The sequence below is a fragment of the Chaetodon trifascialis genome, chromosome 5 (assembly GCF_039877785.1).
Source record: "Chaetodon trifascialis isolate fChaTrf1 chromosome 5, fChaTrf1.hap1, whole genome shotgun sequence".
NCBI lineage: Eukaryota > Metazoa > Chordata > Actinopteri > Chaetodontiformes > Chaetodontidae > Chaetodon > Chaetodon trifascialis.
In genome coordinates, this window is record NC_092060.1 from 12,745,020 (window position 1) to 12,767,882 (window position 22,863).

General features: G+C 40.6%; 1 protein-coding gene across 1 annotated transcript; it reads left to right on the forward strand.

Annotated features, from left to right (window-relative positions):
- The first annotated feature begins 10,462 nt into the window (after positions 1 to 10,462).
- Positions 10,463 to 14,729, forward strand: mchr2b (melanin concentrating hormone receptor 2b). The gene is made up of 2 exons (XM_070963041.1): positions 10,463 to 10,990; positions 14,090 to 14,729. The coding sequence occupies exons 1-2, from the start codon at positions 10,590 to 10,592 to the stop codon at positions 14,727 to 14,729; spliced, it is 1,041 nt and encodes a 346-aa protein (XP_070819142.1). The 5' UTR covers positions 10,463 to 10,589.
- The last annotated feature ends 8,134 nt before the right edge of the window (positions 14,730 to 22,863 follow it).

Genomic DNA, 22,863 nt, shown 5'->3' on the forward strand with positions numbered 1-22,863 from the left:
AAACCATTTATTTGTTTGCATCTCAAGAGTACCATTTAAAAATCAATCCAATAAGTGACTGGGAGCCAAAAGGCCCTTTTTAAAGCAGACATTTTGACATCATAAGAGGAAAAGCACAGATGTAAATGATACAATTACTGATGGCTGAATTTCATTTGGCTGCTTCAGTTTCAGGCTCCTGGTATTGTTCATATGGCTCACTGTCATCATGGCTTACAGTAATAGGACAGAGCCTTTGTTAACGTTAATGGTATCACCTGTGCTTTTCCTCTTATGACATGTGAAAAAGGTCTACAGTGTCCGATGCAAAAGTGGTATCAAGCAAAAGCAGTGCAGAACAGGTGACACAGCTGACATTTTGACTTGTCCTCATGTCATCGTAGAAAAAGGCCTATTGTGAGAGCCTCCTGTTGCTCCAGACATGCCATTCCACACCTGCCTACCAGCTGTCACAAATGAGTTTCCTGCCTCAGCTCATCATCCGACCCTGCTGGTCCTTGCCAGTATTCAGTCCTGATATTTAAAGAGAGCAGCTCTCTGCCTGTACGTGCCACACTGTTTTCTTTCTTTCCTCTGTTTATCACACATGCTCAGACTCAAACGTTTTTTAACCATCCTTTTGGGTACCACATTCACCACTGCTATACTAGCAGTATGAACTGAGTTGACCAAAACATGATATGTAGCATGCAGTATGTCAAAAATACCCAAGATGTCTTATGGATTCTGCAAAAATCGCCTACTGTGTCCCACAATGCAAAGCGGTCACAGCAACTAGTTGGGCCAACAACATGAAGATTTTTACAATTTCTGTATGCTGTTTCATCACTAAATGTTCTTCTAATGATTTTCCATGCGAGAAGAAGAAATCAGCTGTGTAGATTTTGAATAATGGCAGTGTTTTTGGAGAAGCTCCACAATTCCTGCGGGGGTTAGCTCGCACACAAACCACTGCAGCAAACATAGCATACTGCAGCAACAATGGCAAGCGAAAGGTGTTATTCTGTCATTATGTTACATTTTTGACAAATTTTATCTATTTAGTTATGCAGCTATTGACGAGGAGGAAACGTTCACACTATGACAATATGGCCATTAAAGTGAACAAAAATTCCATCAATCAACACGTTTAAAAAGGCTCCCAGATGCACTGGAGCAATGATAGCAGGAATAACAAGGATAATGTTACACTGTTACCAAAGCAAGAGAAACACCCAGAGAACTACCTCTAACTCACGTTACATTTGCAGTGAAGCAATGCCATAAAACGCTGGTGAGTCTGGCTCTCTCCAGTTGTCAGAGAGGCGTTACCCATCTCTCACGTAAATGCTCACCTTTGGGAAAATTGTGAAAATCCACACTCTCTGCTTTCAGAGCATAAGGTGACGCTGCACAGTAATGCTGCTTTGTCACTGGACTTGTTATTGCTTACTTCTGCTTTCCAAAACCAGACAGTGGCTGAACTTACCCAACCAGACTACAAAATAAATTGATTTCACAGTCTCATACTGAATGCTTTTATGAAAAACAGAAAGCGTGTAGGCTGTTCTGAATGTCAGCCCTGTGACTGACTGGAATCTGCCCAGGTATTACCCCAGCTTTCGCCCAAAGTCAGCTTCAACACTTAAGGATAAGTAGATACAGCTAACGAATGGGTGGATATATTAAAAACAAACAAAAAAATAATCCAACAAAAACTAACAGTTATTTAGGTGCTGGTGGTCCCCTGTTAGCGGTCCACAGTCACCTCAACAACAGCTTCATTTGTTTACAGTAGTTGTACTCAAAGCATTGCAAATAATTCAATAATGACAAACTGATATTTGAAGATACAACACAAAGCGCAACTCAATGAACCCCAGTTCTCTTCCTTTTGGAGTGAGTGTCAGGTTCAGTTCAGGTCCAGCACAGAAATAGCTGCATGTATACGGGCCCAAGGTTGAAGAACATTGTTTTCCTATCAGTGCTTTGCTAACCTTAATCATGGAAAACATAAAGTCATCTGATAAGACTCTTAAAACGAATCAAGACAAAATATAAAGCATCATATATGTCACTGATAAGAGTCAACAACAGCTCAGGGGGGTTTTCATTACAAACTCATTTGCTCAAGTGTGGATTCTTCCTGTTATATGACGCAGCTCAATCACTGTAATACGACATAGTCGTCAAAGACGACATAATGGTTCGTACAAAGCAACATTATTGAGCCTCTTATCTAACATCATGTGAAATACAAACAAAATTTAGACTGAACTCCATCCATGTTTAGTTGTGTCACATAGACACCTTATTGTCAAGTCAGTTGAATTGCTTAAAATTACTGCTGACAAAAGGAAATATACAACTGGAAGATGATTGTTGTAATTTTACATTTTTCTATTTTTCTTGCAGTATCCTGTAGAATGACATTCATCGCTTCTCTTCAGCTTGACTTCGAGCGTCCTTGTGACAATGAAAACACCTCTATTTGCGCTTTTATTCCCACAAAACAGGTTTTCAGGCTTATACAAGTTATGGTACATATTGCTTGTTATATCATGAAGAATATATGAGGGGCGATTCGCTTTGCGATATATTCCTCCCTCACCACCATTCCATCCTGTCTGTCACCAGTGTTTGCATTGCATCAGAAATGCATCTAATAATGGGAAATATGTTCATGTTTTCTATAAAAGATTCCAAACTGAAGCACTGCATCAATCATATAGTTGATTGTTGTTCCATATCAAATCTATACGCAGCACAGAGAGAACTCTGTTTCCATCTTCCCAAACCAGTGTTTTTAAAAGCATTACACATAAAATGAGATCAACAGCAATCTGTTGTCAAAACTGAGCTCTTTGAGGATAAACAGAGACATCAAATGTCTCCAGTAAATTCTTGATTCTTGACTTTTAGCATGCAAGAACCAGGCTAACAGCTATGTATTTGGTGAGTGGCAGACACCAGTTTGCAGTCTTTCAGCTTTTAATCCACTTCATCCACATCTGCATGTAATGAGAAGGACTTTTTTTTTGGGGGGGGGGGGGGGGGGGGGGGGGTGTTACAGTAAATTGATAACAATATTCTTCTTACCTTCTCAGTACATACTGTACTTTATGGCCTGAATCAACAGGCTATTTATGTTAGAGAAACAGGAGAACTGGAGCATCAGCAAAACCTGACTTTATTGAGAGCCTGAAAAAGAACTTTGTCACGACTGATAGTTCTTCGAGATGAGTCTCTTGTAATGTGAGGTATTTTTAACATTGGAGTAGATGTGTGGCTGCTTTATGAAAGAAAGGTTTTACCACATTCTGTGAATTAGTCTCGCTCAATTCCCCCTGAAGGAGATGCAGAAGGAGATCATATGCTTACCCAAAGATCCTCCAAAAGATCTGGGTCATCCAGCAGAGACTGGAGACCAAACACGCATGACCGGACAAAAGCTGTGTTCGGACTCACGTCAGGAGAGCGCCCGTCCATTTGGCTTTTGATCCAAACAAACACAAAGTACTGCTGCCGGAAAAATGTCTTCGGTTGGGCCACTCGACCTCTCCACAACATAGAATTTCTAATGATTATTAATATAACATACTTAATGTTTCTTCAATCACTTGTTTTATCAAATCTGAGAATGAAGACGATGATGATGAAGAAAGACCAAGAGTCAAGTAGAGTCTGGTGCATTCAGCCTATTTGACTGTATCAGCATGCAAACACAGCCAAACCCAGGCTGGTTCAGGAGCACAGACACTGAAGTACAAACACATTCTGCTGTCCTCCCAAGTGAGTTGCATGTCTTGTCTTGGTTTTTTTTTGTTTGTTTTTTACAATACTTGGGGATTTCCACCAAAATATGGTTGCTTGGGATCTGCTGTTGGCCCCTTGCCAAGTGCTTTAGCCACCTGGTCATTCTGTCACTGTTGGTGTCCCAGCCCAAATAAAATATGAGAATATGAGTATCACAGGGGCAGATCTCAGCTGGCCGCTACTTTCCTGAGTTTAGGCCCGTCTGTCATTCTGATCTGACCGTAAATGTTTTCAGGAAAAATACACCGCAGCACTCTCACTTGAACTATGAGCATGACTTGCATAATTCTGCAATCTGATAATATAAACGATTGGATGAAGAGTTTGTATTGCAAATTAATATTGACAGAAGTGTCCTACTGGAAGAGAGTCATAATCTGACCAACCATCAAATCAGAATAAATACAACCAATTTCTGTGGGCAGGCACATGCAGGGGATGTTACATCTGTATGTTATGACAGATATAAACATCTCAAAGCCATGGTGTTGTGTAGTGCTAATGTTTTGTCAGAGTTGCAGGATTATATTTATTTTTCTTCACATCTTTCTTTCTGTGTGTGAAATTTTCATGAATATTTCATCAGGTTTAATCTGAGAGGAATCTGAACAAATAACTCAAATAACTCATAGTGTTACACAACTCATACAGTGCATGTACCGAATGCGTGAAGAGCTAAACACTCCGGTTATTTATAAGTGGAACAGACCAAAAAAATGGAAAAGAACAACAAAACAAAAAACCTCCATAGGCAGAGGAGATATGTATGAGACTACACACCAATCAGAATCCCTCAAAGCAGTGTGAGAATGAATCATGACATTACACTCTACACATTTCCTCTTGACTTTGCCCTTTGTGTTCGTCACATGTCTTGGGAACACTCTCACTCTGAGCACAATATTCACCGTTGTCTTTGCTAGTGTTAAATATAACCTGAACACTGACCAGGGTATTTGATTAACATTAGCAATGGCCCTGAGGATTTGCTGAGATGTTAATCTTATCTTGACAAAAAAAATCATATGACATCTGAGGCATGTGATATGAATAACTGGGAACCAGACAGGGCGGACCACTGTTTTGTTGATTCGTGTTTTCTATTTGGACTTGTGCTCTGCTTGAACGACACAGCTTTCGGACTGGCTCAGCTGAACCTGCAGCACAGGCAAATTTATATCAATGACCATATCTGCATATGTCTGCTCTGACATCTGCAGGAAATATATATACTGCTTCACATATATGTAAGCGACTTTAATTATATATAAAACTTATTTTCATTAAAGGCGCTTTTAGACCCTGTGACAACAGTGGCATTTCAATGCACATTTTCATAATTTAATTCTAAGCCTTGGGCATACCATCAGCATCTATTCAATTAAACATGGTCTTAGAAAACGTACTTAAGCTCTCTGTTATTCGTTTTACTGCTCCTCTGCAGGCAGCACTAACTGTTTTTTGTCCTGTGTCTATCGAGTATGAGGATATGGAGCGCAAGATGTTCTCAGGTCAGTGTTGGTTGTTGTCATCGATATTAATGTGCATCAGTATTCGTGTCTGTCTGATAATGATAACTGACTGTATGCAGACTTTGTATAATCAAAATGTGGTGTGGCACATTAAATCACAATATGTGTGCATATAATGTGCTGTATCTATATATGTATGTGTATATTTTTGTATATATTCTCATAGTGTAGATGTGCGGTTCTCTAAATGTACACGTTAATGCTTTTTTTCTCTCTGTATGTATGCGGAAAATGTGAAGTGAGGTGTGTTTCACAGTGCTACATTCGATGCACAGCACACTGCAGCTGATTCTACCTGTCAGTCAGATGAAAAACACAACACAGCAAGGCCAAAAACGTTCTGCTATCCCATCACCTTTGAAGTGACACACAAAGCACAAGTCAATGAAAAACACACACTGGTGTTGTTTAAGCTGTCTTGTTTACAAACCCTTTAAACACTTAACTAAATGCTACCACTGCTAGCGCACACATAATGCATGAAACAGCTCTAAGCTACAGTACCCTTTCCTTCTCTACCTGTGCAGAGCAACTGCAGGTTAATTCTCTCACAAAGGAAAGAGTGATGATCCCACTAGAAATCAGTGCAAACTCCTTTAAGCTCCTGTCAAATAAGTTAACATCACAGGCAGTTACACTCTTCACGTTAATGAGTGCAAATCAGGACTGAAGGGAGAAAAGCGAGCAGACACAGTGACATCAGCTCAAGACAAGCATTTTGACCTGTGGTGGAGAGAAATCCTCTTTTTTTCTACATTTTTTGACATTTATGCTTGATTGAATCAACACTGGATTACTTACTGGGCGAAGCAGGCAGTAGCTGCTGTGCAGGTGGGTAATTAATTTGGCATAAATTAAAGGAACAGTTTGAAATTTGGGGAAATAAACCTATTAACCCAGGATGGATGAGAAGATCAATACCACTCTTGCGTATGTACAGTAAACACACAGCTCAGCGGCCAGTTAGCTTAGCTTAGTTTAATCTTAGCTAGCCTGGTTCTGTCCAAATGTGTAAAATCTGCATAACAGCAACTCAAAAATTCACTAGTCAACATATGGCATATACCTTGTTTGTTTAATTCACTCAAAAAACAAACAACAGTTTGTTGTTTTATGTGGTTTGTTTTGTCAAATTATTCCTTATGGGGAGCAGTTGGCACCCAGAGGTGAATCCATAAGTTACTGATCCCCCCTGACTTGGCTCCTGCTACATATTTACCATATGGAGATGAGAGTGGTATTGATCTCATCTGTTACTCTGCAAGAAAGTGAAAAGAGTTTCCAAAATGACAAACTATTCCTTCATACAAATACATTTTCTTATTTGGGGATATAGGTCCCCTTTAAACTCAATGGGAATGAAAGGATCCAAGTGAAGGGACGATTTCAAACCAAGTCTTCAAATTTTACATTCAACAAAAGCCACCAAAATTCACATTATTATCTTTCATGTGCAAATGATTTCTTTCAGTCATAAATCTGTGCATCTCTGCCTACCCCTATACCTGGTGAATGTCGTAATAAATAAAATTAAAGCAGCATTTTAAACCAAATGAATTCTGTCTCTCACACATGGGCTGGAAAAACCTTAGATTGACACTAGCTGACAATAAACTGAACTGATTTTCTTAATGAAAATAAAGACTTAAAGCAAACCTCCAACGAAACAGAATAATTCCTGACTACTTGGTCTATTTTATTGCACAAGCCGTGGAGGTTGTAATTGGCAGGAACTACACACACAGTCATTTTGCTGAAATTATTTTCCACCACGACTCTCACATTCACTGCTGAAGTGCATGCATGCATACAGTACATTGTTACCCTATCACAAAGAATAAACACGTTCCTTCTCGACGTGCTGATCACTTTGAAGGTTTTGTGTTTGTGATCATGTTCTTTTATCTGCTTCTGTTGTTGTGTCTGTCCTCTGATGCCACCATATTGTGGGCTTTATGTGATCTTTTCCATCTCTTATGAACCGCCTCAGGCCACTGCGATGTGCATATTATCTCATTAATGAGGAATAACATACTGTGGGTTGTTACAATTAAGTGGTCCAGGAAGTAAGTAAGTAAGTGGTTACTTCATTGTCAAGAAGTAACCAATCCATATGTAAGGTGTCTTTTACAAAGGCAGGATTTTAAAGCTAGGATTAACTGCTCTCAATTAATTGAATTGTTGGTTTTGTGTAGATAAAAGAGCTTGGTCTGTACCAGCTCTATATGGAAAGTGTCCTGAGACAACTTCTGTTGTGATTTGGAGCTATACAAATAGAATAGAATAGAATAGAATTGAATTGAATTGAATTGAATTGAATTGAATTGAATTGAATTGAATTGAATTGAATTGAATTGAATTGAATTGAATTGAATTGAATTAAGAGCTACTTTGGCTGTGATTCATGCCCTGAAAGTAGTCATAAAGATCTATTGACTTTAACAAGCTGTCATTTATTGTGTTGATCCAGGGTGGAGTTTTATAGAGTGCTCATGCTCTTTTTCAGCACAGGTGCACATCTTCACACTCAGGAGCTGACCAGGGCAATCACCATCCTCCAGTGTCAGCCACTGAGCAGATGGGAAGTATGACCCCACTAACCCTGTTACACTAGTAGTCACAGTGGCAATTGTTGAAGGAAAGAAAAGACTCACTGCTCAGGTTTGGAGATTTGTAGCAGCCACAAGTCCAGTTTTAAGGCATTGTAATCAATACTTATGCCGACAGTACAGTCTTGTGAAGAAAGCTCAATTATTCCTTTGCAGTAACAGGCTACACAAAACCAAACAACAACTTTTATGGCTATTAATGTCCCATAAACTTGCATTGTCCACTCACTGCAGCTTTGAATAAACCGATATGTGAGCGTCCTCTAAGACATAACTAATAACGTGATGCACGGACAGATCCGGAGCACTTTATTCCTTCTTCTTCATAATTTTTGAAAGCAGAAAGAAATTCATTTCTATAGTAGAAAATGTATCAACCGTCTCACAATCTACTGTCGATGGAATTCAACATTTCATGACTTTGGCAACTGTCTGAGTTGCTTTAGACTTTGGCATCATAATTGGTTCCCCATCGTTGCTTTACTTCACTGAGAGATCAACACCAGCCTTTCCCAGACATGACTGGATGAGCACACCACTCACTGGGCTGTCATTGGTCTTGACCATCAAACTGACAAAGCATGGCTGCTACTTTGGAAGTTTCTCTTTGATCTATTCATCCAAACCAGTTTATCCTTTCACAGCAGCATCACCTAAACTGGGCTCACAATAGCTTTAATGATGGTATGAGCTTCAAGCTGCAGCTGACAAATAATAGATTAATGTTGTCTGAGGGCTGCACGGTGGCGCAGCAGGTCGTGCGCGTGCCTCACTGCAAAAAGGTTGCAGGTTCGATTCCCGGGTCGGGCCTTTCTGTGTGAAGTTTGCATGTTCTTCCCCTGCATGCGTGGGTTCTCTCCGGGTACTCCGGCTTCCTCCCACAGACCAAAAACATGCTCATTAGGTTGATTGGTGACTCTAAATTGCCCCTAGGTGTGAGTGTGAGTGTGAATGGTGTGTGTATGTGCCCTGCGATCAGCTGGCGACCGGTCCAGGGTGTACCCTGCCTCTCGCCCGTTGACAGCCGAGATAGGCTCCGGCCCCCCCGCGACCCCGAAAGGGATAAGCGGCATAGAAAATGGATGGATGGATGGATGTTGTCTGAAAAATATCACTAGAAATGATGTCATAGCATTTTTGTCACAAATCAGTTTGAACAGTTATACTGTGAGGCTGTACTTAGGGGATTGCAGCCCCTCAGGTGGTGGCTTTACTCCTCTCTTGTTTTCAGTCTCACTACACCTGCGAATACAGTCAAAACCAAATAGACTTGGCTGGATGTTCTGCCAGTAAACATGTTTTTGACTTGTAGATACAATCCTCATACAACACCGTATGACTCTTCTTTCTATCTCTGTAAACCGTGGTTATGCACGTGGATCTAAATCCAAGAGATCAGTGTGATGAAATATGAATTAATAATGTGAATTCAGTTCAGGGGGGATTATTTGCTGTCAGAAGCAGACAGAGTTTAAAGTGTTCATTGAAGCAGGTCTTCTATGTGTTCTGGACCAGTGAGACCGAAAGTCCCAAAGTGTCCCAGCCTGAGCGAGAATAATTATTTTGTGGTGTATTTTGGACAGTAGTTGAAACACAAAGGGAATGAACCATAGGTACTTAAAGCCAGCGTGAGATAAGCTCACATATATTCCCACAGACCTGTGGTCAGATCCCTGCAGAGCCCTCTCTGCTGAGCCGCTTCAAGCTCCGGATCAGATACTGTCCTTTACAGCTGATCCACGATGATGTCTGAACAGAGCTCAGGAGAAAATCACATCTTTAGTGTGAGAGTTATGCAGCAGCCTTTGGGGCATATTCACCATAAAAGAAACTTAATTGCTTATGATAGCATGAATCAGTTCAACTCCCTAAAGCTGAAACAAATGATAATTTGGAGAAAAACAAAAGTGGGGATGTTTAAAAGCCCTTTGGAAATGTGGATTAATTGAAAGGTAAAAAGTAACACAAATCTCTTTTTATATAAAAGTAACTGAAGCATGTTGTTTAATTGTACGTTTATATTCTGTTAGAAAAAAAAAATCTGTTTTTCTCACAATTTCATCCTCCCACTGCCTTAAGCCTTTTAAAGTAACTATAAAGCAGTTATTGTTGTCTTCAGTCTCACTGATTCTTCCATTTTGCTATTTTTAAGTTTTAAATGGAATTCTTTGTTATCTTTGTAAGTATCACACTTCAGAATGGATCATTTTACACTAATATGAAAGAACACAATAAACATGTTGTTTACTCTCCTCCTTAATTGAAATGTATAATCAGGGTGTACCACTGTCTAGATTTGCGGCGTTTAGGTTCAGTTTCGGTCTTTACACATTACAGAACAGAGCGAGTGATCTATGGAGGGAGGGGACTCCCGCACCCTGAGGCGCACGCTGCGGTTGGCGCCGCGGATGCGCACGGCAAATGGTCAGATCATAGATTGCTTCCATAGATAAGCATGTTCTAAGGACGACACTTGATTAGATTTTACGTTTCCCTCGTTCAACCAGTCTTGGTTGGGGGAACTAACGCCGGGAGGAACTCAAGCAGAAGCGACGCGCTCCTGGAGAGTTTACTACCCAAGTTTGGAGACCAAACGCCGTCTGAAGGGCGTTAATTACAGCCACACTGAGGCGATTTTTTACCGGATCTGAAGATGAATGACACGGGCGTATTTTGCAAAAACCATACAGAGAACTTGACCGACAAGTCATGCCTGAAATCAACCTCCCCATCATACAGCCACATCGACATCGCCACTTTCATGCACATATTCCCTTCAATTTATGGCATCCTGTGCTCAGTAGGAGTTATAGCCAACGCACTGGTCATCTACGCGGTGAAAGCATGCAAGAAGAAAATGGTATCGGACATCTACGTGTTGAACTTGGCAATAGCCGACATGCTGTTCTTGCTTGTGATGCCCTTCAACATTCACCAGCTGGTCAGAGACAGACAGTGGGTGTTCGGAAACTTTATGTGTAAAGCGGTTGTGGTGGTGGATGTCAGCAACCAGTTCACCACGGTGGGCATTGTTACTGTGCTGTGCATTGATCGGTGAGTTACAGATCATCTATATCACAGATCTGATGCTAATTCTTGTCAATTAATTATTTTCTCTTTCAGAAAAAAAGAGCTGTACTAATAACAGTACTAATACTTAAAGTTCTACTAATACTACTTGCAATAATAATACTAATAATAATGAGAATAAACATAAAGGTACTTTACCCAGTGTACAGGTGCCATCACTCTAAAAAAGGTAATCACTAAACAATGTAGAAATAAAAATATACAGCACCAGTACAGTGGGGTAGTCAGTTGTGCAATCATTTACGGTCTGAAGACACTGAGGACAATTGATTTAATCATTTAGTTCATGTCAAATGTTAGACCATAAATGCCTACATTTGAAGGTAATCACTTGAGCAGGAGTTGTTCTCAGAACCATAATGTCACACACCTTCAGTATGATATACATATGCATTTTTGTAGGGCCACTAGGCCAGCTAATTGTGTGCTGTTGAGCAGCAATTAAAAATAGCCTTTAACCAGCTTCATATCTTTGACATTTTATCAGCACTGTTTGGACTATCTTGCTTTGATATCGCACCCATTCAACTCTGTCCTTTCCAATTACTTTCATCATTTCTGTGAAAAGTGAAAAGGGTTGGCTGCAGCAAACACTGAAAAAAAGATCAGCAGCGCCTTCAAAACAAGTAAATAACGGCTGTAATCTCATGTTAAAAAGAAATAAAACTTAAAATAGCAATAATCAAACAAACGCGCACAAAAAAGTCGAGCCTGTCTGACACCTCGATGGGAAAAATACAAAGAGAGACATAATTACAGTGTTTAAAATGTTTCACTGGGATGATTAAACATCTTATTTGTCATCCTAATTCAATGAAACTTGTGATTAGAGTTTTTCCTCCAACAGCTCCAATGATACCCCTAAGGCCTCCGTCCAACACCATCAAAATCACATTTCTTTCTTTATCAGAGTGTAGAGTGATGCACAGTTTAGCCACAGTGACAAAGTTAACTTCTAATAGCAATTATCACCAAGTTCTATTAACATCACGCAGTCACTGAGGACTCAAATTGCTCTCTATATTTTTCCTTATCAGCAATAAGACACCTCATAAACTGACATTCTGATTTTGTTTGTATTCCCATAGTGATGCTAACAAAGACAGGTTTGGTTTCATCAATACTGGACAAGTTATTTCTGCTCGTTCCGCTTCATCTCATGTCAGGGCAATTTTGGTGGATAACAATATGACTCTTTTTCTAAGCACAGCAGACTTAGATGTAAGTATTGAACCTTTGCTGAAAAACAACAGTATTTGCGGTTATAAGAAACACTTAAGAGATACTTGCAGTGTGCAGGCTGTCAAAAGAAACCTTTTTTGACCTGAATCTCTTTGCTCTGATGCTGTTTTTCCTTCCAGTACAGCAGGATCAATAATCTCCACACATGGTTGGTACAGTTTATGCCCTTTATTGCAGCTGAGTCTTCCTCTATAGAAACCTAAACTGCTGCAGTCACATCTACAACGACAGAGCATAAAACGTTCAGTGTGCTGGAGTGTACTTGTGTAAGTGTAAGCCTTTGAACATATCCGTATGTAACTTGTAGAGGTGGAGCAGTGATTTTAAATGGGTTGCGGTTCTGATGGTGGGATGTGTGCACCTGTAGCCCCCGCCGTCACCCCCCCCCCCGCTCCAGTCTCTACAGCATGCTAAATCAAAATGAATCTCTTCACCACTCTATGCAAATACTATTAGATTCAAAATGTGCATTATCACACCATCGCCTTTCACCCAAGATACTATGTACACCAGCATTCAACACACCATAGTATTAAGACATGATTTTGACAAAAATAGAAAGAATAGGATTTCATCTGTTTTCTTGTTTCACCAACCTTTGACAACCTTTATAACAGTAGCTCAGAAAATTTCACTGATCGCAACACACGACATTGAAAATCATTACTGACCACATAGTTCTGCTCATTTTTATTGTATTTTATATGTTTCTATTTGATCTATTGCTGGATTGTCCTCTAGTTTATAGTGAGATTCATTGTTATTTTCTTGATCTGTTTGTTAGACTTGTTCTGGAGCGAGGCACCTAAGAGTTTCATTGTGGGTTGTGCTGTGTATGTTAGGATTTTATACAGTAACTGAGGTCACAGTTATATCGCCCTGTGCAATGAAAATGTCACTGAGCTATGCTGTCCAACTTGGCATGACATGACAAAGTTACAAAAGGAAATTCCACATGACTAACTAATTAAAAAGCTTTTTCACACCTCTGATTTGTTCTTATTCTGTCATCACAGCCGCCGACAGATTGTCATGTACTGGGAGCTCATTATCTGAAGTACTGTTTATGCAGATCATCAATGACTATCTTGGGAAAAAGTGCCGGGTGGAATTATGCTCCTGTGACAGGGCAGGTGTCAGCTGCAGGCAGCATGCGCCTGCGCCATATATGCTGGAGACTGGGTATTGATCTGGACTTATTGATTGAGCCGTCACACTAAAAGTATATTTATGCAACTTCAACAGACGACACTAGCTTCTGTTGATGACCTGAACCATTGATTTATGGTTGAACATCATTACAAGGAAGGATGTACTGGAGAAAATTGCAAGAAAGTCAGCATCTTAATAATTCACACACCTGTTAAATCTCATGAGGCAGAGTAGCAACTGGAAATATGTAATTTGCTCCACTTAAATGACACTTGGTGTAATGACAAAGTAGTCATTTATTTCTTGCAGATGTCCTAAAGACGGAGGTCAATTTTGAATAAAATAGCCGAGCAGCTTCTTAAATTGAAACACAATCAAATGCAAGATCTAAATGGAAATGTGTTCATTTTCTACCCTGTCTAACTTAGACTAATCTGTCACCGCATTCATCACGTAACTGAGCACGTAATATATTGAGAGTGTATCTCTGACATGCCACTTGGTTTCATCATTCCCCCTCGAATGACTTGATCCTCTGAGCTCGTCAAACATGAAAATGACCTCTTCAAGCAAAACTAATGTTCTTTATATGCACTTCAGCGAAGTTGCTTGAATCAGTTGTGTCTCAGGCCGCAGCCCGGCTCTAAACCTGTGACCTCTTCCTCCCAGGTACATAGCTATCGTCCACCCCACCTCAGAGAAGAGGACCATCCAGTGGACCATCGTCATCAACTTGTTGGTGTGGCTGGGCAGCTTCCTCCTCACCGTCCCCGTCATGCTTTACGCCAAGGTTGTGCGCAAACAGCATTTGGAGGTGTGCATGATGAACCTGGATGGGCCTGAGGACATGTACTGGTACACTCTCTACCAGTCCATCCTGGGCTTCATCGTCCCTCTCATCATCATCAGTACCTTCTACTCGCTAACCCTCTACCACGTCTTCAGCTCCATCCGCCGCGTCAAGCGTAAGCAGTCTGTTTGGGCTAAAAGAGCCACCAAGATGGTCCTCATGGTCATCGCCCTGTTCCTGATCTGCTGGTCGCCCTACCACGTCATTCAGGTGATCAACCTGACCAACAACACCCCCACTATTGGCTTTGTGTACGCCTACAACATCAGCATCTGCCTCAGCTATTCTCACAGCTGCATCAACCCGCTGATGTTGCTCATCTTCGCCCAGACTTACCGCGAGCGTCTTTGCCACAGAAATGCGCTGTACAGCTCCCAGCAATCATCCAAGACCACTGTGGTTAAAACAGACGGTTCCAGCACAGCCAATGATCCCAACTATCGCTGTACCGGCATCTAGTCAGACAGACGTCTTTTCAGTACACACACATGTAAAGGTTTTGCTGCTGGTCCTGACAGGAAGTGGCTTGGTGAATGGCGTTGTCTGTGAAGTAACGCTCTGCAGCTCTTTCAGATAAATAAGTCACATGTTGATGCTCTTAAAAAGACTGGGCTGTGAAGCTTTAGCAGCACTATGACTGAAATTAAGCAAAATGAGGTAATGTCTAAGGCTTTCAACATGAACAGTGCAATACTCACCCACTCACGAACCCACAGTCACATATAATAATGTCCAAAAATAACAACCTTTGCTGATGAAGCCAATATCTCTGTCCACACACTAACTGCAGATCGAGCTCTCTGCTGCAGGACGAGCTGCCTTTCCCCTGAAATGTCACTCTGAACAGAACAGTTTATCTCTTGCGACTTATCCTCCGTTTCACACACATCTACCTTTGTCTGATGATCTCACTCATGATAATGATGTGTTAAGCACTTTCCTGTTTTTGTCATTGTCATTATTAATAATTCCAATGATTATTATTTCATTTCAATTTATCTTTTTTTTTATCTCTCCTCCTACAACTCGGCCAATACGTCTAAGTTTTTGGTACCACGCACACACTGAAGATCAACCCTCTTGTTCACTCTTTCATCTGCTCATTCATTTCCTTACATAATTTTCTCGTCTACGCTTACTTATTTAATTATTGACCCATCCTGATTTCTCCCCTGCTTATTTAAAGACAAAATTGCCTGCTGTTGTCTGATCGTTTCATCCTTTTATTGAATCATTTATTGTCCCCTGTACTCAATCTCAGTTATGGTTATGAAGTTTCAGGAAATCATGGAAACAGTGCCGGTGATGAAACAGCACCTCTGGCTCGGCCGTGGATTCCAAGGGGGGGCTGTCGGATTGGGGGGGGGTGCCAATAATTACTATCTATTCTTTTATTTCTAATGTTTTTGGGGGGTTGTTTTGTTTTTTCTTTTTTTCTACCATGTTCCCTCCGTTTGAATGTACACATTATGTGTTGCTTGTGAACCTTTTTTCTATATCTATGTTTTTTATGTGTCTACCTCTGTCTGTGCTCATGCACGGTCCTGTTGCACCAAAAACAAAACAAAGGCTTTCAACAGAAAATCGAAGGATAACGACACAGATCTACTGCTCAGAAAGGAGACGAGCATGCTAAAAAGGAAAGAAAGTGGCTCTGGGTCAAAACTAGAGGAAATACGGGCACTGAGTTCAAAGATGCACAGATGAGAAGGGACACTGAGGGGCGACTCAGACGTGGCTCTTTTTTCTTTTGGCCTCGATGTTTTCATTAACCTTTGTCAACCGCCAGCTACATTCAATGTCATGCTGGTCTCTGACAACACTGAGATGTGCCACTGGCCAGCATTAGTATGTTCAAGTGTGAAATGTTTAGATACTAGCTGTCTTTTTAGAAGCCAGCTTCCTGCAGGCTAATGATGAAATTTAATTCCACTGCACAGCTTCTTAGCTTCACACAATGTGACGTTTTATGTCAAATGCTTTCCTGTAAGTATCCCTTTGTAGACTTGTGACCAATGGATTTATTAATGGTTAATAAATAATGAACTAATGCTCCATGGATTATCCATGAGCCATAGCAAATTTTGGAATTTTACTGGATGAAGTTTGAAGTTTGTCTTTTCTATTTTGTAATAATGCAGTTACAAATGTTGATAATTCATTAATAAATGCCCTTAAGTTTCTCACTTTGTAATTAGCCTAAAAATTAATGATGGGTTTTAATAATCAAGTCTGAGTCGGTAAATGTCAAACCAGTCTGATAAAACATTAGGAAATGTTTACTGACCATTAATAAAGCCATTCGTTCCAAGTTTTTAATCATCATAATTTTATCATCCATTTTAACTATCCAATAAGTCATTTTTGAGAGATGAAAGAAACAAAAGCACTCTTGACATAATGTGGTGATTTTAAGGTAGTCAAACATTTCACCGCTGATCCAAACAAAAGCAAAATTGTCAGTTTCACTTGTTTTTTAAAGTCTCATGACAGCTCAGTCTGCATGTTGAAAGTCTGATCCTAACATAATTACACACTGCTGACTGTTGGCGATGTAAGTGCGATATCTCATGAATACTTTTAATGGATGCAGGATACAGTATTCAAACAGACAGCTTTTTTTTTTTTTTTGCTACTTTTAGACTGCAGAGAAGCCCGTTGTTGGCTGAGACTTTAATCACTGGAAAAGCACCAAGCCAAAACACCAGCAACTAAACTAATTTGCACCCAGCGTCTCACCAAAGTAACAACAAGCATGCCTCTATCAGATGGTCGAGGTGGGCCTATGGAGAGGAGGGAGATTTGGTGAAATTGGTATAGTTATTAAAGTCAATAGTGTATATTGATGTTGAATATTGATTTACTGTAGATGGTGTTGGTTGCCTCAATTTGCAGAATACTGTGGTGGTGTATCCTGTGGTTGTGCTTCATGTGCAGTGTCCTTAAGATTGTGATTGTTTCTTATTTTTAACGTAAGACCAATCTGTACTCACTCAAACTGTTCAGGAGCTGCTTTTAAGTCCAGCCTTTGAAATGTATCTTTTGTGACAAGGAGCTTTTTCCATAATGGGCCGAAAGATGAAGAAATATCGCTGAGACAACAAAGACAGCATGAAGGACAGGTGATGCTCTCACTTCGATATCTTCCATGTCATTTGCCTGATTGTACATTTGCGTAATGAAAGGCGAGAAGCAATCTATGAGAAAACGATATTTGCAATATCTTTTGTCATCAGAGTGATTAAGTATACTTACAATGGCACTGGAGCACTAGCGGTGATGTAGTGTGTGCCAAGCACACAGATCACTTCCAGTGATTCACCAGACTAACATCAGTGGTCAAAACTGACGGAGCAGCAGTGGAGATATCCCGACTTTTAATGCTTAGTATTGGTCAAGTTCAAAAACAGACAGATGTTGTCAGATGTCAGATGTTTTTGTGAGACGCTTCGTGTCAGATCACCACAGACTGACCTGGAGATGGGGGGTGGCCCGCAGCTTCTGTTCACCTTGGTGGGTTGATGTTAATTAATGTGGGTTTCACTGTTTGGTATTGTACTGAAGTGATGGTTAGTGTATCTGCTGACCAGTGGAAGCCTTTAAGCTCTATGTGGTTGTTGTGGTCTACAGTAAAACATACATGTACATTATAATTAATCAATAAGTGAGTTACAGCTGACTGTAAACAATGTTTGTAAAGATTCAGACAGAGCTCATGTGGCAGACTTGTATACTTCGAGCTGTTTCATAATGTTGTCAATGGAGAAACTGTAGCCTGTACTTTGACAGTAGTTTAATCAGTTGTCCATTGTCTGCTTCCATCTTTATTTGGTTCATCAGTGCTCTGATTTCTTATTTTAACAAGCTTATAAGAAGACTTGGATGAAATTCAGACTTTTAATCATTGATTGGTGTAGTGGTAATATTCAAGATTTATCTTTGATTGCCTTCACGACATCAAACAAAATACACTTGACTTTGCTCTACGGTGTTTTTCATAAGCTCTTAAGTTATTTATGACTGTGGCAGGTTGCTACGGGATGGAAGTGAAGCAGTAGAAAAGACTGCATGAAAAGTACTGTCATGGATGCTGTTGAAGAAGTCAGCTTGTTTGAAGTTCATCTGATGTTTGTAATGAATGTGACCTCACGGAAGCAAAAGTCAGAGAGCTGACAGCAGAGACAGGTCCAGAGGTGCAACAAGCAAACACTCATCCTCTTTAGTACCTCTGGATGAGACATCAACCTTGACCACAGATCTTCTTTGATTCTCTTGTTACCAACCGCAGATTCAGACTTCAGAGGAACTGCATTTCCTCTGAAGTATCAGGGTGTTGTATGAATGATGTTTTTAAGCATAAGTGCTTTGGGATCCTCTTTGTAATTAGATTTGAAGTTGTGGACATAATTGAGCAAAATTATTTTGACATCATGACAGCTACGGTTGCAATTTTTCTGAATAACTCAATTTCTCAATGGCCTTGAGTAACAATTTAATTTGACAATCCTTACTTGTGTGATGCTAATGTGCAATCTTTGCTTTGGGAAGAAATAAAACATATGTGCATATTACATCCCTGAATTTCCCGGCGTGCAATTTCTATTTTGACTTGCCTAAAATATCAAACTCTTGCTTTAAGTCCTGCCCCAACATAAATTGCGATATAATTGGCAAACTGAGGACAATCACTTGTCACAAATGCTCATCCTATGGGTCTAATTAAAATAAATGGTCAAGTCTGAGATTGATTTTTTTAAACTTACTTGAATCTCCACATTAAATCATAACAAACACATCCACAAACATAAGAATGAGAGCAGCTGGGAAAGAAGCCTGGTAGTAGCTGTATGTAATAATTAAATGTGCACATTGCTGAGGAAAATGTGTATTTTCATTTTGGAAGGAAACTGCTTTCTTCTTCTGTGTGTGGGAATTTGCTTCTATCAGCCTTTTTAAATGTGCTTTACAGCTCACTGTTCAAGGTGAGATGGTGTATCTTGTGTGTTGACAGTTCATTATTAAATGTTAAACATGTTGTATCTTCCTCCACATTCACTGGGACAAGCAGCACCTGTTCTGCCACAAAGACACATTCCAGTCCTGATTCAACGAGGTTCGGACAGCAGTCCTTTTACAGTATAATCTAGGCACACACATAAATCATATGATTTTTCTGCTCACCTCCTCTACGTACAGACTCCTCTTTCCTATCTCATTGAAGCAGATCCCTTGTAGTCCCAGTGGAGACAACATAAATCAAATTATGTATTCTTTACACGCATGTCTCAGACCTGGGAAAGAGAACAAACTCCACCCCCCCACACCCCACCCACTCCCACCCCCGCATTAAAGGAAGAGCTATCGTCATGAGATTATAAAAGATGCACATTTGACAAATTCTCCGCTCTGCTGCTGAAACATTAAAGAATCACTGTGTGTGGAGTAAGTGGACTGATTTTACAGCACTTCTCAGGTGCTCAGGTGGAGAGTTATGGCTGGTGAACCAACGCTGACTGTAAAAACTTCACTTGTTAACACTAAAATGCTGCGGTAGCTCAGTGTTGTGGCAATGACATTGACTTCACACTTAAAAATACTGCCCTGTGGATGTAGGGTGGCCTCTACTAAATTATGAAGAGCTGCTCATCCGCCATCCTCACTCGAACTTCATCCATATTCCACACCCTGTTCCTCACAACAATGCTGTCTGTGCTGTCAAACTGTGTTGCCAACGATGACTCACTGGCTACAATAACCATTATAGGGCGATTTTTTTTTAATATTGAACCAAATAAAAAGATGACGGTTACATTCTACACTCACACACACTACAAAACTAATAACCTGATCCTATAACAAGCATTTCAGCTAAAATCTGTAGCTTACGTTTCCACTGCTCCACAAAAAACTATTAAAAATACACAAATGAGCCACATTAGTGTACAGGCTGATATGTCCCATCATTACTCTGAACACCAATCCCACATACACCTTCCTGCTGCTGGAAGTAGTCAATACAGCACTGAAAACATGTTAATCTGCATCCTAAATTAGTCCCTCATAATACACAATTCACCCCAGTAATATTTGCTAAACACCACAGCATCCAGCTGTTTTAGGAGATATTGAACTTGTAAAAATCAAGCTATATATTTGTGACCCATTGTTAAAGATTTACGCCTGCAGTAGCAGCCAATGGGCTGAGAGCTGATTGTCGCAGACAGGGTCAGAAAATCTGAAAGTGAGCTGGGCCAACACAAAGCTGGTTTTAGTCTTTTCAGTCAGACCCCCTCGCTGTGATGTCACAGTGGACGTGAGCTCTTTCCTGCTTCGGCCCTGTTGGGAATGTACACTCAGCATACAGGTGGATGCTGGGGTGGAGGCATGGTTAATCCTTTATGAGCTGCAGTGTGGCAGCAGGCCTGGTAGCACAAGAACTTGAATATAAACCTCGTTTTCTGTAGGTGCCAAGGACGACTGTCTGGTGTGACTTGATGCTGACTGTTTCCACTCAACGTGAGCGGAAACTTATGGGCACTCAGAGGCCTTCAGAGCATGGACGTATGGTAATAAAAGCAAGCGGTGACTGAGGTACCACGGAAAAAAATGTAATTGCTGCTGTTGTCTGCTGTTGCCTAGATTGGCGACTATGTGTATTTACATGTGCACAAGAAGCCACATTATTGCCTGAAATTAGGCTTAGAGTATTTACATGCACCCCAAATGTCTGATTACTCTGCCATGTCAATACTAGTGTCTCATCCCCGCGTGTTCACATTCATTGTTTAGTTTGCTTTCCATTTATTAAAAAAGAACACGGAAATAATTACACGTCTCCTGCTTCCTCGTCTTTCAGTCAGCAGACATCTGAATTGCATCGCAGCGGTCACCTGGGAAGCAGTGGGGGTCAAATCAATAGACAATTCTGACAAACAAGTCTGTCTTGCAGACACTTTCTGCGTGTTCTCAGCAGGTTAAATGTGTTTTCTGTCGGCTGCAGCTCTCTCTGATCCCTTGTTTTTTGGTTCAGTAGAACTGCACAAAAGGCAGCCGCTGCCCTTAAACTCATATTTATGGTTGCATTGTCAGATGACTGCAGAAATACAAAATAGTGATGCTGTCAGGGTTTATAAGGCTTACAAAGGTAATGTGTGAGCGGCTACATTGAGATCCTCATCCTCATCCACTACTTTATACTCAAGTCGTCATGCCGTCATAAGGACACGGTGTGTTAACATGTCTGTTTGATCAGCTTTAGAGGAATAAAAGTGAGCACAAAGACAGCTGGAGACATCATCATGGTGCTGCCACACAGAAGTAGCCATCATGTCTGTGAGGGTTGACAGATATCAATCCCTGTTTCAAAAAGCTCCTTTTTTCCCGCACAATAATGAGACGCAGCGTGTTGCCGGATTGGCTGTGCTGAAAGTTTTAAAAAGCTGTTTTCAAGCATATAAAACAGCTGTTTGGTGCAGGAAGAATGCCAATAAGGACTGAAAGAGATGGACACAACCTAAAACCCATCACATTACAGAAGAAGTTAAGTGTATTGAGTATCACAAAAGGCTTCACAGACATTTGGTCATTAATCAGATTTCCCCTCATGCCTCCGTGACAGTGTCTTTAAAAGCTTCCCGAAATCTGTATCAGAGCTCACACTCACACATTTCCCCTATCATTTCTTCTGGGTTTAAAAGCCCACATCACAGAGACTCGTGATGTTTCAGTGTTTTTCCATCACAAACCATCTTGTGACTACTGATGGAAAACTTCTCTTTGCAGTGTAAATAGGGCCAGGAGAGCGCTCTGATGCTTGTTTAGGCGTTTGCTTTGCTGGGAAACAAATCCTCTGCAACACTTTGCTGCGTGCTTCTGCAGGACAGAGCAGCACTTCTCTTTGCTGGGTGTGAAGCTGATACTTTGCAAGTCACCAACTCTGGATGCTGAACATCCTCCTCCCACGTGTGTGACTGCAGGTCGTAAACGGTGATGCACGAGTCATTAAATAAGGCTCAAACTTGTTTTCTTCTTTGAAAAAGTTTCACAATCTTTCCAGCAGTTAAGTTTCTGTGGTTTTTTTTTTTTTTTTTGGACCACTGGGCCTGTTGGCTTTGTTTTCATTGCTTTGTCACTCAATCCATCTGTTGGCTGCACTGAAAGGAGCAGGAACTTCTTTAGTCAGCTGGCTTTCTATCACTTTGTATCTTGGATGCAGATACTGTTCCGGCTCATAAAGGTCTGACAAAAATCACTGGAGTGTGTCATGGAAAGCCCTCTTAAAAATGCAGAATGTGGCAGAGGGATGATTTTCTGGCACTCGGGAGAACAACTTGGCTCAAATGTCCGACTCCTATTCCAAATAAGTTTGGACGCTGTGTAAAACATAAATAAAACACAATATGATAATTTGCTAATCCTTGTTGACATGTACTCAATTGAAAACAGCACAAAGACAACATATTTAATGTTTTAGCTCATCAGCTTCATTGATTTTTGTAAATATCTGCTTATTCTGAATTTGATGCAGCAGCACGTTTCAAACAAGTCGGGACAGGAGCAGCTGAAGACTGGGAAAGTGGTGGAACATAGAATC

Bases quoted from the DNA above. Each gene is read 5' to 3' on its own strand.
- mchr2b (XM_070963041.1), top strand. From the start codon at position 10,590: ATGAATGACACGGGCGTATTTTGCAAAAACCATACAGAGAACTTGACC. The intron at 10,991-14,089 runs GTGAGTTACAGA...TCTTCCTCCCAG, and splicing joins ACTGTGCTGTGCATTGATCG to GTACATAGCTATCGTCCACC.